At 41.1% G+C, this 16,771-nt stretch overlaps 1 protein-coding gene and 1 long non-coding RNA gene across 3 annotated transcripts; one reads left to right on the top strand and one right to left on the bottom strand.

Moving 5' to 3' along the window:
* Nucleotides 1-1,508: 1,508 nt before the first annotated feature.
* pfkma (phosphofructokinase, muscle a) lies at nucleotides 1,509-15,161 on the bottom strand. The gene is made up of 22 exons (XM_056384589.1): nucleotides 14,945-15,161; nucleotides 13,538-13,611; nucleotides 13,294-13,371; nucleotides 12,236-12,425; nucleotides 10,726-10,891; nucleotides 10,296-10,340; nucleotides 7,809-7,917; nucleotides 7,603-7,698; nucleotides 7,419-7,511; nucleotides 7,092-7,217; nucleotides 6,869-6,933; nucleotides 6,044-6,107; nucleotides 5,739-5,885; nucleotides 5,355-5,425; nucleotides 5,160-5,247; nucleotides 4,876-5,028; nucleotides 4,624-4,788; nucleotides 4,304-4,365; nucleotides 3,078-3,189; nucleotides 2,876-2,975; nucleotides 2,003-2,108; nucleotides 1,509-1,909 (listed from the first exon to the last, which is right to left on the bottom strand). The coding sequence occupies exons 1-22, from the start codon at nucleotides 15,033-15,035 to the stop codon at nucleotides 1,768-1,770; spliced, it is 2,343 nt and encodes a 780-aa protein (XP_056240564.1). The 5' UTR covers nucleotides 15,036-15,161; the 3' UTR covers nucleotides 1,509-1,767.
* On the top strand, nucleotides 2,131-5,262 carry LOC130174608 (uncharacterized). Of its 2 annotated transcripts, none has more exons than XR_008828611.1 (3): nucleotides 2,131-2,238; nucleotides 4,869-5,045; nucleotides 5,134-5,262. It is a non-coding gene; the product is annotated as an uncharacterized LOC130174608 (long non-coding RNA). The 2 variants fall into 2 exon arrangements; XR_008828610.1 differs by having other exon boundaries at nucleotides 2,131-2,275.
* Nucleotides 15,162-16,771: the final 1,610 nt, after the last annotated feature.

Raw genomic sequence — 16,771 nt, 5'->3', positions numbered from 1 at the left:
CGCAGGATTTTAGTTGTGGATTGTAGTTGTACTGCAGCCTTTAACCCAAATTTTACGTGCTGTGGATAACCGTAGGCTGTTTTAGCGATGAGTAACTTTGAGTACATACTTTTGTTTAATGCTGAATAATACATAGAGGATTTTGAGACAGCCAATTAAATGCACAATTACGTTAAGAATTTTTTTTATTGAAGATTACATCCAAACTTAGTCTGTGCATCCAAAAAACCTTTGTTTAATTTCTAAATAAAAAAAAAAAAAACCATGTTTGTGCAATATACCTGTAAGAAACAAACAGATCAAAATATCAAAAACATCCTCCTTCTTGTTATACCTAAAAATCCTTCAAGAAAAATGTCAATAACTATAAATAGGCTACTCCATCTGTTTTGTTGTGTTATGCATTTAGGGAATTAATATATACAGAACAGAAAGTTTTAGCCACTAAAAGTAAAGTGAGGATAAGTCAATCAAAGTGCAATAAACAGAGAAAAACATAAATTAAATAATTATTTGGTGTGATCCCCCTTTGCCTTTCAAACTGTGCCAGTTCTGCTTGGTACACAGTTTTTCATGGTACTTGGCAGGTAGGTTGTTAGAGAACTGTGGATTAAGGCCGCCTCAGTGTCACCTGTCTCTTCATGTAATCTCAGACTGACTCTATGATGGAGACTTCAGGGCTCTGTGGAGGCCAGAATATCTGTCACAGGACTCCTTGATTTTATGTTGAATTTAGTTCTTTGACTCTGGCTGATGATGATGGACAAGAAGCTAATCAATAACGTTCAAAAATCTTTTTTTTTCTTTTTTTTTTTTTTTTTTACAATACATTATATGTTGCAGTGAAGTCTTTGTTTGTGTGCTCAGTAGTAACAATAGAAAAAGTTTTTCTCATCTGTTTGAGTTAATACACTAGCACCATACTAATGATCATGAGTGGTGTTCAGTGATACCAGCAGGTTTAATGAATGGTCTGTGACATCTTCATTGGCAACAGAAAGGAAGAGCTGTGATTTAATCACTTTTTGTCCCGCTTGAGATGCAATTAAGAACATCTGATAAGCCACTGAAAACACTTCAATTTAGATAGATAGAAACGCTCCACAGTTAATGTTCCCTCCAAAATAAAGAAAACATGTTTATAAATGAAGAAAATTATGAGTCAATGACTGAAAAATTAATTAATAATCACAGACATTGTGATGTGTTTGATCTGCTGACTCACAGTAAGTCCAGTCACCTTTGATACTTCTAGATATAGCTGGACTTCCTGTGGCCTGGATGACTGAGAATCAACACAGACAATACTGTATGTTTTATATGTAATTTGGTGACAGGCTTTACAAGCTCTCAACTAAACACACCATGAGCTTGGTTTAAGTGAAACTGAGCAAAAATAATTAAAAAAAAATCCAGAATACTGAGAATTAGATCCGCCTAGTGATATACATTCATTTCATCAATCACATTCACATTCTTCATTTAACATAAATCAACAACACGGGACATATTTTTTGAAATGTATCTTTAATCTGCTTCTTAAGACCTTGCATCTTCTACAAAGTTAATTCACGAAAAGGTTTTTGAGAGTTGGAAATGCCACAAAACACTAAATTCAACGAAGAAGCACACATTCAGGATAAGAGAGTAAGACAGCAGCTCTTTTACCAAGGCATGTGGACAGGTAGTTGGGCAAGAAAGAAAAATTGTAATTGAACAGACAATTTGCCTTGCTCTATCCCTGTGCTCTGTGAGAGCAGACTGACTCTACTTCCCAAGAGGACTCCTCTTCTTGATCACATGCTCCATATCAGTGTGTTCGGATGTGTCTAATTTGATGTTGTACTTAGCCAGGATCTTCATGATGGGCCTAATCTTCAGCCACCACTCGGTCTTTGGGATGCGGTGCCTGCAGCAGACAGAGGGATCAGTCAAAGTCACTGTTCACCATCACACTTGTTACTTGTAGTGCAGTATGTCCTATGGAAAACATGTATCTTACTCAAAATCTGTGTCTCCCTTCAGTTCAGCAAGTGGCTGGAAGGTGAGCGCCCTCTTCCTCATGCCCAGCACACAGGCAGAGTCTGGTGTGTTAGCGAAGATACGGCCTGAAGGACAAAGGAAGTGAAACAGCTCGGTTAACACCAAGCAGCAACCTCCGAGGTCTGAAAAGTGAAGCCAACACAGAAGTACCAAAACTGCAGTTCTTCGAATGGCCGCTTTAGTCTGGCTCCAACAGTGAGTCAGTCCCCATAAACTTGATGTGCATTAATATGTAAGTAGGATTTACTTTTTGTTTTTTGTTTTTTACTTTTCTAGGTTTAGTAAATTTTAACTACTGTCTGGTAGTTTGATACATCATCATATTTCATTAGCCATAGTTCTGGTTATAATACAGGACATAATACTGCCTCTCAGCAGCACTACTTCTTCAAGGTAGACCGGACACTGCATTTACTCTCTATCGGAAAGTGACGAGACGTTCTGGCCAGCTCAGGGCTAGCTGGTTAGCATGCTAGCTTCAGTAGAAGAAAAGAAGTGATAGAAATAGAAGCAAAACAAGAGTTAACGTTGGCGTTGCTGTCCACTGTTGGAGGCACTGCTCTTGGCGAGTAAAGGAATGAAGTTTGATGTTGAACTCACAACATTTCTTGTAGACTGGTAAGTAAACAGCTCTGGATGCTAACGTTGGTTATGTAGCAATAGCAAAAACTTACATATAGTTCCTTTAAGTTTAGCATTAGTAGCATATGAAGGAAAGTGAGCGCAAAATTTAGGTACAGTTGATAAACGCAGATACATTCCAGCACTGCCTGTTGGTATTATTATATAACATCCCAATGTGCAGCAGGAGAATTTGATTTTATCAACATACCATGCCTATAGCACTCCTTGAGTTTCTCAGTCAGCCACAGGACAGACTTGGCTCCCATTTTTGTGCCAAAGTTTCTGTCGAAGGGCGTTGGAGTGCCGCCCTGTAGACGAAAGACACATTTGTCAGCAATCACGTTTTAATGTAGAAAGCAGAAAAAGGAGAAAATCAGTCACTTTTTATTTGGAGGTGTTTCTACACAGACCTGCTGCATGTGCCCCAGAACATTCTTACGGCAGTCGAAGATACCTTTGCCCTCCTCTGAGTACAGGTTGAAGATGAAGTCGGTGGTGTAGTTGGAATTAGAGTTCTCGTTCCTATTGCAGAACGAACAGTGACAGATTATTCTACTGTTATCAGGACGGATATGAAGTTTTTCACAGCAGACATTTTGACTCATCACAGCAGTTAAAGAACAGGTGTTACTAATAACATTAATCAATGGCTCTGTTCTGTTCAAGTATCCCGGTAAGACAGTGACCCAAGACTCTGAGGCAGCTTGATGGAATTCAGCCATCGTTCATTTTATAATTTACAGCTGTGCTTGTCAGTGAAAATAACGTACCGATAGTAGATAATCAAGTAGTTGTGTCCTGTAGATACAGAATGTGTTAAAATCCCCCACGAGAGGTTATCTGTTTTTACATGGTGAAAAGGGCAAATTCTGAATTCATTATTTATGGGTTACGAAGTAAATGTTTGCCATTCCTACTTGTTAATTAGTCTCTGCTTAATAAATAAATGATTAAATGTTACCGGCAACATGTGTGTGTTAACTGGTTTTAATACTGTCCACTCCGTATCACTAAGTATTTACCCAGATGATGGGTATTTAAAAATTATTTATTTTTACAAAGGAGCAGTAACTACAGAAACAGTGAAGTTGATATAGAAATAAAATATATAAATGGTAAAACCTCACTTTTATGTGTTTTTTATTATTAATTACTGTTAAAAAAGCCTCACAAAATTAATAATTAATATATTAATTTGCTCCATTTGGAAAAGGAAACACAGTATCCACACATAAAATATGTTCTTGTTTTTTCTTAGCTCTCATACATTTGAACTAATTGTTTAGTAAGTACACTTTGAGCGTCTATATAAAGATGCTCCTTTCTACCTTCATTATGATTTAAGATTTAGCTATTGTGTTATTTATGTGGTTTAAAAAAAAAAAAAAACTCATTGATCTTGAACCATCAAAATATAATATAAAAACAAACTATTCCAGGAAACAGGTAAAATCTCACCAGCTAGCGTTAACCAGCCAGAGTACAGTTGGTGCAGTTTGTTTTTTGTACCTCTGTGTTTTAGTTCCTATGATGTTTTTTTGTTCTGGTCTTAACTCAGCTTTGACCACATATGTAATGACAGTGTAGCTCAATTCACATCAGCTGCCCTTCTGGGTCACACGTGAACAAAACCCACCTGAGGATCAAACCTCTCTTCACTGTTGTCTTCATCTTCGCCAGAAGATGCTCTACATTCACCTGTAGACCAAATCCACAATTCAAACACCCGCAACACGTCACTCCCCAAGCCACAGAAACGTTAAAAGCTGAAACCTGGTGACTGGAGAGGAAAACCAAAGAATCCAGCCGCCCACTGTCCATCAGTGGTTTTCTCCTCCAGTCAAGAGTTTTTGATCCTATGCACCCGTCACTACGACTTTAACATTGTCATTAAAATTATGACTTAAAATTTGAAAAAGTGGACAAGCGGGTCCCGTTCTCGCAGGATTGGCTCACCTCCAGGTCTTTAATGTTGAATTTGTCCTCAAAGATGTAGGCAGCGTCAGCCCCGGCAGCCAGACCAGCCATGGTGGCCAGGTAGCCGCAGTAACCACCCATAGTCTCAACGATGAACACGCGGCGTTTAGTTCCTGCTGCAGACTGCTTGATCCTGTCACAGGTCTGCAGAGGAATATACTAGACAGGTTTAGCTCCTGATTGTTATATACATGTACGTGTGTGTGTGTGTGTGTGTGTTACAGCACTGACCGCGGTGATGGTGTTGAGGGCCGTGTCAGCGCCGATGCTGAAGTCGGAGCCAGGGACGTTGTTGGAGACGGTGGCGGGGATAACCACCATGGGAATGCACATCTCCTCATATTTCTCCCTGGCCTGAACCAGCTCCAGGCCTCCCACGTAGGCCTGCAACGGGGCACAAGGTGAAGATTCATTTGTTTGTGTCATATCACTTGTGAATTCATCACTGAGGCTGAGAGAAACATTTACACATGACTTCTGGTTTCATAGGAGAAGAATGGCTGTCCTGTTTTTACCTCAAATCCACCGATGATCACCAAAGCGTGGATGTTGAACTTGGCGATGTTCTGGCTGATTTCCTCCAGTATTTTAGCCGGCAGAGTTCTTTATTAAACAGAGACAAATAACGCCGTGAAGAGCTTGTAGTCTAATGACAGGTTTTTCTTTTCAATAAAGCAAAACAATAAGGATTTTTAGCTGATGTTTGATACCTCTTGGTGCCCAACATTGAGCCTCCCTTTCCAGTCCAACCACTAACTGCAGTCCAGGTGATGGGCTCAACCTGCAGTGGAAGAAACCATTAAAAACATACACCATTCACCATTAGTACTAATACCTGAAATATTGTGCCTGTTACAATAACTTGTCATAGTAATATTACAGTTATCAGTTGTGTTTTTATCATGTTTTTGGCCCCATTCATCAGTTTCAGTTTGATACATAGCAAGCTAAAGGCTAATTCAGTCTAGTCTAAACATTTACACATTATACATTGTTCTTGGATTCCTTGGCTCAGGATGACAAAACATATATTTTTTACAATTCATTCTCCAAATTTCATCAAATCTTAACAAAAGGGGGAAATGTGCAGCCACCTGTCCATGAGCCAGACCGTCAAAGCCGTCATGGACAGCCAACATGTTGTGACCCTGGATGAGGCCCATCCTGACTGCTGCACGGACTGCAGCGTTCATACCAGCACAGGGGGCGCCGATGTTCATGACGGCCACATTGATGTTACTCTAGCAGCAAGAGAAAGAGATTGTTGGACAAGAAGGTGTTGGTGTAAATATATATATATTTCGTTGTCTTAGTACGTGTACTCTGTGCAATGACAATAAAGTTGAATCTAATCTAATCTAATAACTCATTGGTTTGTTACAAAATGGATTGTCCTCACCTTAACATCTGGGGGGTTGATGTGAGCCAGAAGTTTGTATGTGTTCCAGTTGTTCTCGAAACTCCTGCAAATCATAAATACAGCGTGCTGGTTGCTCTGCGCTAAATTAAAATCAATCTTTTTCTTTTTAAAAATCTCAATGGTGATATCATGATCCCCTCCAGACATGTTTGAAGATTTTTTTTTTTTAATTCTTTGAATGCTTTGATATCTATTTGATTGAAAAATAGTTCAGTTACCTCTTTAAAACTTCAATAAACCTGCATCTACTCCCTCTCCAGAATCTTAAATACGCAAATATTATCAATTTCAAAACTTGAACAACTGGACAAATGATGTCTCCTACTTCACCAAAGTGTCCATTGTTAGTATATGTGCACTAGAGATTTCAAGTTACCACATCACCTTTCTGTTAGTTGTACACTGAACCATAATTAGCTTCCACATGAGTTAAATACAGCTTTAACAGAAGAAGTTTCTAATCTTTTCTAACCTTTAAAAATTCCCCCCTCCAGCAGATGAATGTGTTAACAGCCTTTTAGTGTCAAACATCATTCTGAACAATGAAGGCCAAACATTTGAGTGAAGTAAAAATGTGCAGAACACAATTTTAGTTGTAGGGGGGACTTCAACTTTTAGGTTGCACACTGCAATTTATTAATTTAATACAAAAAACATGATAAAAGTCTAATCATAATAATAATAATAATTTGATTGACACTGTCGTGGATCCTTGGTGCATCATGTTACACTCAAACACAATGTTTGCTGGATCAGTTGAATTGTTCATTCCTATCATACTAATCTTAAGAGGAAAATACGTACTTTCCTCTGAGCTTGATAGCATCCTCGAATCTGCCCTCAGCCATGGCTGCAGTCACGTCTTTGGTCTGTCAAGGAAAGAGAGAGACAGAGAGTGTGAGAGGGAGAAAGATGGAGAAAGATGGAGAAATCCCTTCCTGTAATGTCAGGAACAAAGAAGAGCAAAACACGAAGAAAGTACAGAAAGTGAAATCTTCACACCAGGTTGAAAAATATTTGGACGCACCACTTGCACACACTCCATGAGCGGCAGTCTGACCGCCTGGTTCCCGGACAAGCTGACCACACAGGCAGGAGTGTCTGGAGTGGCCTCCAGCAGCGCCATCACGGCCTCCACTCCCATCCTGCTGCCCTGGACGACACACACACACACACACACACACACACACACACACACACACACACACACACACACACACACACACACACACACACACACACACACACACACACACACACACACACACACACACACACAGTCAGATCATCAGGCGTGTGTGAGGAGACGCAGAGTCAGAAATGTAGGCTGTTCTTTACAGCATCTATCGCTCACCAGGACTCTGTCGAAGGCGGAGGGTGTGCCGCCTCTCTGTACGTGTCCTAGAGTAGTGGTGCGAGTGTCGAAGCCGAGCCTGTCAGTCACCAGCTAAGGAACAGCAAAGCAATCTGTCAGTATGTGATATTGTCTGTGGTACTTGTAGTGTTGTCTCTCACTGATATCATGAGGAAGTGCTTGCCTTTTTAATCTGTTCAGATGTAATCGGTTTGCCTTCTCTGGACATCGCACCCTCAGCTACAATGATCACATTCAGACGAGAACCTCGGGCCCTTTGCTGAAAGAATAATCAAAGGAAATAAAAAAATGCGGTTGTGCATTCTGACTGACATGTGTACAGAGATGTTGTTGGCAGGCTTCTCCATCTGCAGATAAAGACACACATACGTCTGTCAGCCTCCTGCACAAGTGGTCCTCCCAGCCCTCATCTGGTGGCATCTCAGGAATGAACACCCAGTCGGCGCCACAGGCCAGAGCCGTCACCAGGGCCAGGTACCTGCAGCCAAGATAAAACCCATGTACCAGCTGTATCTGTAGATGATTCAGGCTTACGTCTGGAAAAAGGTACAGTTTAAACCTTTCTGACAAACTTCTCTGTTGGACCATGGACTTGCCCACCTGCAGTTAACAAAGCTGATTTAATTTCCGCCCATAATAACCAGGTATCCCTGGAGCTTCTGGCACTCACTGAGATCTGGATCAATCCTGAAACCACTGCTACCCCGAATGTGCTCTCTACTAACTACACATTCGCCCACACTTCCTGTCTTTTGTTTCACTGTTTACATCCCGGAGCTGCTGTCCATCCCGCCACCGCTGTTTCATTCTGCCACAACCTCAGCAACTTGTCTCCCACCCGCTTTTCCTCCATGGTCACCTACGCTCTGCCCCCAATTAGCACATTTTCCTCATGATGCCACAGCATCTCTGGATAACCTGTATCCTCTATCCACTAAACCTGCCTCACCCATAGCAGACTGACACCATCCAAAAGCCGCGTACTGGTCTGCTGAGAGAAAATGGCATAAAATCAGCGACCCCGCTGACCTCAAGGGTTATCAGTCACTCCTATCCTCCCTCTCCTGCAGCATCAGTGCTGCCAAAACAACTTTTTACCTTGATAACATCAGCAGGACGACAGACATTCTGAAACAATTTTTCCACCTTCAAAACTTTAGTCCTCCGCCACCACATGCAAATCTCTCAGCCAATATCTTTGCTTCCTTCTTTACTGAAAGTTGTAAATTCTCTGAACCTGTCAGAGACAACCAGTTTCCCACATCGCTCTCATGTCCTTCTCAGTAATTCACCACCTCCCTCACTCAACCCTCTGGCTCAGTAAAAGGCTCAGAACAAAGTGTAACATGTAGTGGTCCTACCACGTCCTTCCCAGCCTCCCCAGGTTGAGGACATGTTCTCTGACAGGTAGCTGCCCTACTACATGTGCACTAGACCCCATTCCCACAAACATCCTCCAAGCCATATCTCCCACCATTGTGCCAGTAATAACGCATGTGATAAATGCTTCACTGCATTCAAACAGGCTCGGATAACTCCCCAGGCACCACATTCAAACAGGCTTGGGTAACTGCTCTGCTCCTCACTTGACCCTGCTCAAGTGGAGAACTTTCGCCCGGGCTCACTACTTCCATTTGTATCTAAGTGTATAGAAAGGGCAGTTTTCAAGCAGAATTTCGTCTCATGGAAAAACCTCCTTCATCCAAATCAGTCAGACTTTAAGAACGGCCACTCCACTGAAACTGAAACAGCTCTAGTGTCTGTGACAGAAGCCCTAAGGGCGGCTAGAGCTGCAGCTCAGTCCTCAGTTCTTGCTGGACCTATCAGCAGCCTTTGATACGGTGATCCACTGCTATCTGTATTCATATCGGCATCTCGGGCAATGTGCTTTCTTGATTTAAATCCTATGTTAAGGGGTGCTCCTTCAGTGCGTCATGGTGGATATGTCATCCAAGACAAAATCACCTCTTCATCTCTTCATCTCTTACCCCAACCAAGGTCACGAGAAACCTGGGTGCCATGTTTGATGATCAGCTATCCTTCTCTTACCATGTTGCATCTGTCTCCTGGTCATGTTGCTTTGCTCTATACAACATAAGTCAGGCCTTACCTGACTCATACGACTCTCAACTCCTGATCCAAGCCATGGTTATCTCTCACCTCAACTGCTGCAATGCCATCCTAGCAGGCCTCCCTTCATGCACAGTGAAACCCTTACAGTCCAGACTGTTCTCCTTTGTGGCTCCCCAGTGGTGGAACAATCTACCAAATGCTGTCATAGCAGGGGCATCTCCATCAAGACTCATCTCTCGTCTAACTAGCTTAACTAGCGCTTACTATCCACTTTCAGTGCACTTCTTTACGTGACCTCCTTGCACTTATTGAATAGATAGTGCTAACGCCAAAGTCTTCTGCAGCACTGAAGCTTTAGTATTGTTCCTCACTTATACGTCACTTTGGATAAAGATTTCTGACAAATAAGTAAATGCAAATGTAAATGGAATTTTCTGAAATTAAAAAAATGCATGGAGACATTATGTAAATCAGTGAATTAGTATGATATTATTCATTAAAAGGAACTTTTTAAAAATGTTTTTAAAAAAGTTTCTCTGACTTTTTTTGCCTGTACTGTCACGGCAAGTGAACAATGCAAATAACAATTACTTTTATTTGATACATGCTGAAATAATCACTAGTGATCTGATTTTGTTTGGCATTTTATGATCAAATACATATCGTAGCATGGATAATAGTACAATAGGCAATCACATTGTATGTTAATTACATACACACACAGATTTGTCCCCCTCGGTACACAACACACACACAAATATACCAAACACACCAGGTACTGACCCACAGTGTCTGCCCATCACTTCCAGGATGAACGTCCTCTGGTGGCTGTGGATGAACATATTTTACAGGTAAGAAAGTAGGGTAATAAGTTTGCCCTGCAAAAATATCCATTTCATGATACACATTTAAACATCTGTGTATTCTGGGTGTACACTCTCATACAGACTATACCTTTCTAAATCCATGAAGCAAACTGCTTCAGTGAGACTGTATCTGGCCTGATGCTGCATCGTGTTAGTTTGCATCAGAAATGTGACGCATTGTTTCACACTCTAATGTTTTTCTACCTGTCTTCTGTTCTTTTCTGTTGCTACGATCCCACCTGAACTAATATGTAATTTCTCCATCACTAAGCACATGGTGGGGGTGGGTTGAGTGTGTGTGTGTGTGTGTGTGTGTGTGTGTAGGGGGGTGCACAGTGATGTCTGACCTCTGTGCTGTTGTGGTGATGGCATCCACCACCTCGATGATGCGGTGCAGGGCGGAGTCAGTGCCGATGGTCATGTCAGTGCCACAGAAGTCATTGTCGATGGAGCCGACCATGCCGACAATGTTCAGGTGGGAAGATTTCTTGGCTTCTGCATCTGTAATCCTTCCTACAGACGATTTGAAAATAGATGTTTTATTGGTTAATGAAAATAAATTAAATGTATAATACCTACAATTAGTTTTATAGTTGTTCTGTCCTTAAAACATTTCTTCTTCACATAGAAGTTTTTTTTCTCTTTTCCTCTTCTTTTCTGTTCTCAGAGGCATTATTCATGGCAGAAATGAGCTGTGGCCCCCCACTGACCGCAGTAATTTGGTTAAATACAAATTCATTTCATGGTATTTATTATATACATTTTGAAACAGAGCCTGTACAAGGCAGGTTATAATTCAGGATCCACTTCAGAGCTGTCATCTGCTTAGTGGAGCAATTAATCAAATCCCTTGTTTGGTAACGAGGTATGTTTTATTCACCTCATCTTGAAGTTTCTTTTGGGGAGTTTTTCATTATCAAATTCGAGGGTCTAAGGACAGAGGGTGCCTGTACAGATTGTAAAGCCCCTTGGGGCAAATTCTTAAAGTGTGATATTAGGCTGTATAAATAAATCTGACTTCTTCATAATCCTTAAGATTTCAGCTTTCCAGGGGTTTGATTACAACTCGCCCATTTTCTGTACTTACGAATACTTACCTGACTTCTCTGGAGATTCTCTACTGCACTATATGTCTTGTATTTGGCGTCTTCACGTTTTGTTGACTGTGTAAAGTAGATCCACACTAAGGCACCGCAAGCCTCTTTACCGCATTACGGCATATCACAAAGCACATGTGCAAAAAAAATTAAAAATAACGGAACGACTCAACCAAACATTTTGTGTCCCTAGCTGCTTCCTAGACAGAACGGTTACAAGGAGAGAGACACAAACACACACACCGCTCTCTAATTATAGTAATAGGATTCTGGCGGCAGCAAAAACTCATTAGCAGCTGCTTTGTCAGAAATGCAACAGAAGGGCAAGTGTATTATCTGTTTACAGTGCAGCCAAACAAACTAATGTGGTATATGTACAGGTAGGTAATAAGAAAAAGAAGGAAATAAGAAAACTCTTCCACTAATGATGAAATCTACTAGATAGAGAGCTAGTGTTGATAATTACAGTAATAGTATCAAAAATGGGGTGTGAGTTAATGAACATCTGAAGGATTATTCTAAGGATTATAACTAGAGGTTGACCTGACCTTCACTCTTGTGATATCAGTAACAGCAATGTGGTTAAGGTCAGGCAACCAATTCACACTCACTATTGATAGCACACGGGAAACAAACAGTATTAAAGTCTGACATTTTGTTGCTCCAATCCATCTTTAAGTGACGGACTAGAAAAGAAACTCAGGCAGACATTTTGACGGACACAGTTGTGCAGACACAGCACTATGTTTTTTCTCTTTACCAGCTTTGACCAGGTCAACCAGCAGTCCGCTCCACTCAGTCCTGAACTGGTTGGCTCCGGTCAGACTACCGTCACCTCCGATCACACACAGGTTGGTGATGCCCAGCTTCACCAGGTTGAGGGCAGCCTTCATACGACCCTCCCTCTCTCTGAAGTCCTTGCAGCGGGCACTGCCGATAACTGTACCTCCCTAACATGTGAAGAGAAGAAGCTGTTTTTATCACAGTTACTCATACACCAAGATTATCTGGCTGTGGAGGAAGAAAAATGTAACATTTAACCCCACAATGTTTTCAATAGAAGTTCTCCAATAGCCTGTTACCCCTTAAATACAAATCTCTACGGAGAAATGGGCATCAGGGCAGCTTTATGACACACATTAAGGTGCCTTGAAGGCTCATCACGGGGGGTTGCATCATGTTGAATAGGCACTGTAAAGATGATATCCTAGGATGGCCCATGCCCACTCCATTGCTCACTTTCACACACTTCATGAATCTAAGCATGTCATGTCTTCTCCACTGCCAGGTCGCTTAATTTAGACAACAGAGATGACAACGATGTTATTGCACCGCCATCATCCCTCGGTCACAGGACCAGGTCAGCCATTTAATATCATCACTCAGAAAACAGTCTCTCATGTTATCAGAGCTCATGGAGACCTGGAGGAAACTCTTTACTCCCAGTGGGGTAAGTGCCGGAAAGGCTAAAGGGTCAGTTTACCCAAATTATGAAAAAGTAGATGGGAGAGGGGACTGGGAATGTTGAAAAATAAAATAAAAGATGGGGAGATTTGTAATTATGCTTTTATATTGTAACAGTAAAGAAATTAAAACTATATTCATGGCTAAGCAGCAGTGAAGTTAAGTGAAAAATCTATTTGTTTATAATTTGGGTGAGCTGACCCTTTAATGACACAGGTCTGTCACATTTGAACATTTATCTAGATTTCAGTTTATCACTGTCTGTCTACATGGAAAAAAAAAAAAGAAAAGCGTGGCTAATGTGTATAAGTTGCGTTGTGTTGGTCTGTGCTTTGTTTACTGCACTTCACTCACCAGCTGAAGCATCATGGACACACTCTCCCACGTGGCCGGGCGAATGTTATCCCCTCCATCCACCAGGCCCTGGTATCCCTGCAGGACACGATAACATACACTGTGGTACAGATACAGTTACGCCTGATGGACTGGTTTAAATAAAGGTGTAACTTTGATAATATACGGACTCCTTCAGAAGTTTAAGAATTTATTTGTGATATTACGACACATCTGTGTAATGCGGCCTGTTCGCAGCCCTTACCTCGTGAACAAAGTAGACTTTGGCTCCGGTGTAAAGACCAACTCTGACTGTGGCTCTCACAGCGGCGTTCATACCTGACACACACCAATGACATGATGATGTTAATAACACACACATGATAATATTATCACGGCACATGTTGTGGATTATGTGTATAAGTACATCTGGTTGCTTTCTCACAATCCATTTTGTTTGCTTTAGCACAGTTATGGTCACAGACTCTCTCTCCACCTCCCCACACTCGTATCTGAGTTCGACTCATTTGCCGAAAAAAGAGACAAAACGATTAAAAAAGTCAAAGATGAATTCCACCGATAACATTTTCTTTTTCAAATTTTCAATAGATATATCGCGATAATATCATTAACGTGAATTCTTAAGGCCACGATAATCGATTAAAATGATATGAAATTAAAACTGATATCATCACTAATCACATGACAGTGTCAGATCCTACATAACACTTCCTGTCACAAGACTTACACCCATCTTGACCTTTAAGTGACCTATACATTGGAATCAGATGAGACAAAAATACCCTCAGGGAAAGGAGCTGAGGTTATGGGACTGTACGTCTTGTGTAGCATCTCGCCCTTAGCTGTCTGGCACACGAAAGGCCACGGTGTACGTTTGTGTTGTGGTAGGCTGGCAGATCTTGCAGCTCTTGTTTCAACAGACAGCAGCTGTGGATGGTGGGCGTTTCTCTCCTCCATACCAGAAAAAGGTCACAGCCACTAAAATTAGCCCCAAAGGTGAAATAAGGGAATGCACGAGGGGGACAAGGGGCAAATAAAACCTACACAAAGAGTCAGAGCCAGGTTTGGAGGGAAAGATGGAACAGCAATATGAATATGAGACATCGCCGAGTTGAGCTTCAAGTAGAGCTGACGGATTAATTGTCTATAGAAGCTGAACGTCAAATTATTAAATATAATTATCAACTGTCAAACTAGTCTGGAAAGAAAAACGTGTTTGAATTGTTATCTCAAAGAACTCTTAGATGAAGCTTGATTTGTACAGTTTCTTATCTTAATCGACTACACATTTTAGCCAACCGTGGGAGTTTATGGGCTTTGCCTGTCATTTATAAGGACATTAGGCAACTGCTCACGACTTCAAATAGGATTCAGACTCGTCATCCCCCGGCAGCTGGCCTTCGACTCTGCTACTCTTACATCTTGGAAAAATGTTGCATGCGCTTACTTAGGATGTCACGCAGTCAGAGCATTAACATGATACTTTATAAGTAGAGAGACCAGTGTTTCTACAGCTGGTTGGATCCAGTGTCGTTGTTGTGCTCAGACACATCAGCAGGGAAGATGCTTTTCCCCATTTTGCTGATTTTATGTTTTAACAGTTCAAACGTAAAGCAGAGATTGAAATTGTGCAGCCTCATCCTCTGCTTACCTTGGGCGTCTCCTCCTGACGTCAGCACGGCAATGGACCGTCCAAGCCCCATCTTTGTGGGGTCCGCGGTTGGATGGACATTCTGGGACATGTTGCCAGAGGAACCAGGCGGACAGGTTGGCGTGATGAAGGGAAAAGGAAAAGGAAAAGGAGAAAGACGAGAGGGCGGCTGCTCTTCCTTCACTCTCTACTTCTCAGGGGAGGCACGAGTGAAGGCGCAGGCTTTATAGACTACTGTTCCTAATCCTGCCCCGCGCCCCCTCCCGCTGACACCCTCCACCACGCACTCAACTCTACTAAATATACATCAGGTTCTGTAACCACCTGCAGTGGACAGTTACAAGCAGGGAAACACAATGCATGTGGCTCTAATGTGACAGGAAACAGTTTGAATCTGCTTCACATTAGTTGTTTCCAGCAAAGCAGCAAAATAATGGAAAAGGATTTTGAAAGAAAAATGGTCACTTCTTTGGTTCATTGTGTCACTTCTGCACATGAAATTAGCAGAAACTCAAAAGTTTCTGAAAGATGAATGAAGAATCCTGAACTCAAACGATGAGTCGATTGATCGATTAGTCAATCAACAAAACTGATCATTTATTAATCAAGTCATTTTCTCTTCTTCTTGCTTCTCTTTCTTTCATTTCATTGTGAATTGAATACCTTTCGCTATTTAATCAACAGTTTGTAACACAACATGAGCTCACTGAATTCATCTCTTTGGTCTCAGGTCGTTATGTTTGACATTTAATCGCCGATTCAGCAGCAGGGTGTGTTTCACATGTAGAGCACTGTATGTAATGCGCTTCCAGAAAAAGGCGTGGACTCTACATCTGGCCCAGAGAAAATCTGACGAATGCAAGACAATATGGTATATCTTGTGTCATGCAGTAAAGATATATATACATATACAGATATATACATTTGACTATTAATTTCACAAAGTCATAGTGAAAAATAAAAACACTTATTACACTCTAAAGTTCTGAGAGCTCACGATAACAGTCAAATTGCTTGTTTAGTCCAAAGGTTCAATATACTTTGATAGATAAGATAGAATTTGATTAATTTGATCTGATATTTGAGGGGTTTGAACCAGCAAATATTTGGTTTTTCCCTCATAAATGACTTAAACATTTACATGATTATCACAAACCTTGATAGTTGATTTTCTGTTGATTGACTGCGTAACTGTTTCAGCACTCAACCTGACCTTCAGTCACGAGCGTGCTCCAACAACACTGAATCTTTTCCCAAAACACCACCAATAAATATCATGTCTTCTAATCCCGCCTGCCTGGTAAACATCCATATCTTTCAAACTAGTGTTTGACTCAGGGTTTCTGCAATAAAATTTCTCAAACACTTTTACATGTAATTTGGGAGTGTAAACTTGTCTACCTGTTTTGGGAAAAAGTACAGGAACACATAAGGAAGTGGGTCGGCTTGATGATACCTGTGTCGTCAAGACTGTGACTATTGGAGGACCAAACAGAACTGACCAATATATCAAAATAATTTTACAGTGATATAGGTAGGGGTCATCACAGCTGCCTGAGTGATCCTCAGATCATGGAAAACTTGTTTGTTAAAATCAATGATGAAGGTGAAAACTGAAAGAGGCCTTGGGACGTGTTTTTTGCTCATAGTATGAGTGAGACACTGTGATCTGGTTATATTACTTTAATTGCCATATGTTTGTTTCGGATTTAAGTATGTCTGTGTACCATGGGATTTGGAATATCTCATAATTAAAGATGATAATACTGTCTGTGTATATTGAAATACGTTAATAAAAAAAGAGTACTGGCCCGATGTGTAAAATTG

The sequence above is a fragment of the Seriola aureovittata genome, chromosome 9 (assembly GCF_021018895.1).
Source record: "Seriola aureovittata isolate HTS-2021-v1 ecotype China chromosome 9, ASM2101889v1, whole genome shotgun sequence".
NCBI lineage: Eukaryota > Metazoa > Chordata > Actinopteri > Carangiformes > Carangidae > Seriola > Seriola aureovittata.
Note: the sequence above shows the minus strand (reverse complement) of the source record. Positions and strands in the feature narration are given on the sequence as shown.

What these genes read in the sequence shown, in the direction of transcription:
- pfkma (XM_056384589.1), bottom strand. Translation starts at nt 15,035, where the DNA reads ATGTCCCAGAATGTCCATCCAACCGCGGACCCCACAAAGATGGGGCTT. An exon ending in GGTTGACCTGGTCAAAGCTG is followed by an intron (nt 10,892 to 12,235) that starts GTAAAGAGAAAA and finishes AATCGTCTGTAG; the next exon opens with GAAGGATTACAGATGCAGAA. An exon ending in AAGAGAGGTTTGATCCTCAG is followed by an intron (nt 3,190 to 4,303) that starts GTGGGTTTTGTT and finishes GTTCTGCAATAG; the next exon opens with GAACGAGAACTCTAATTCCA.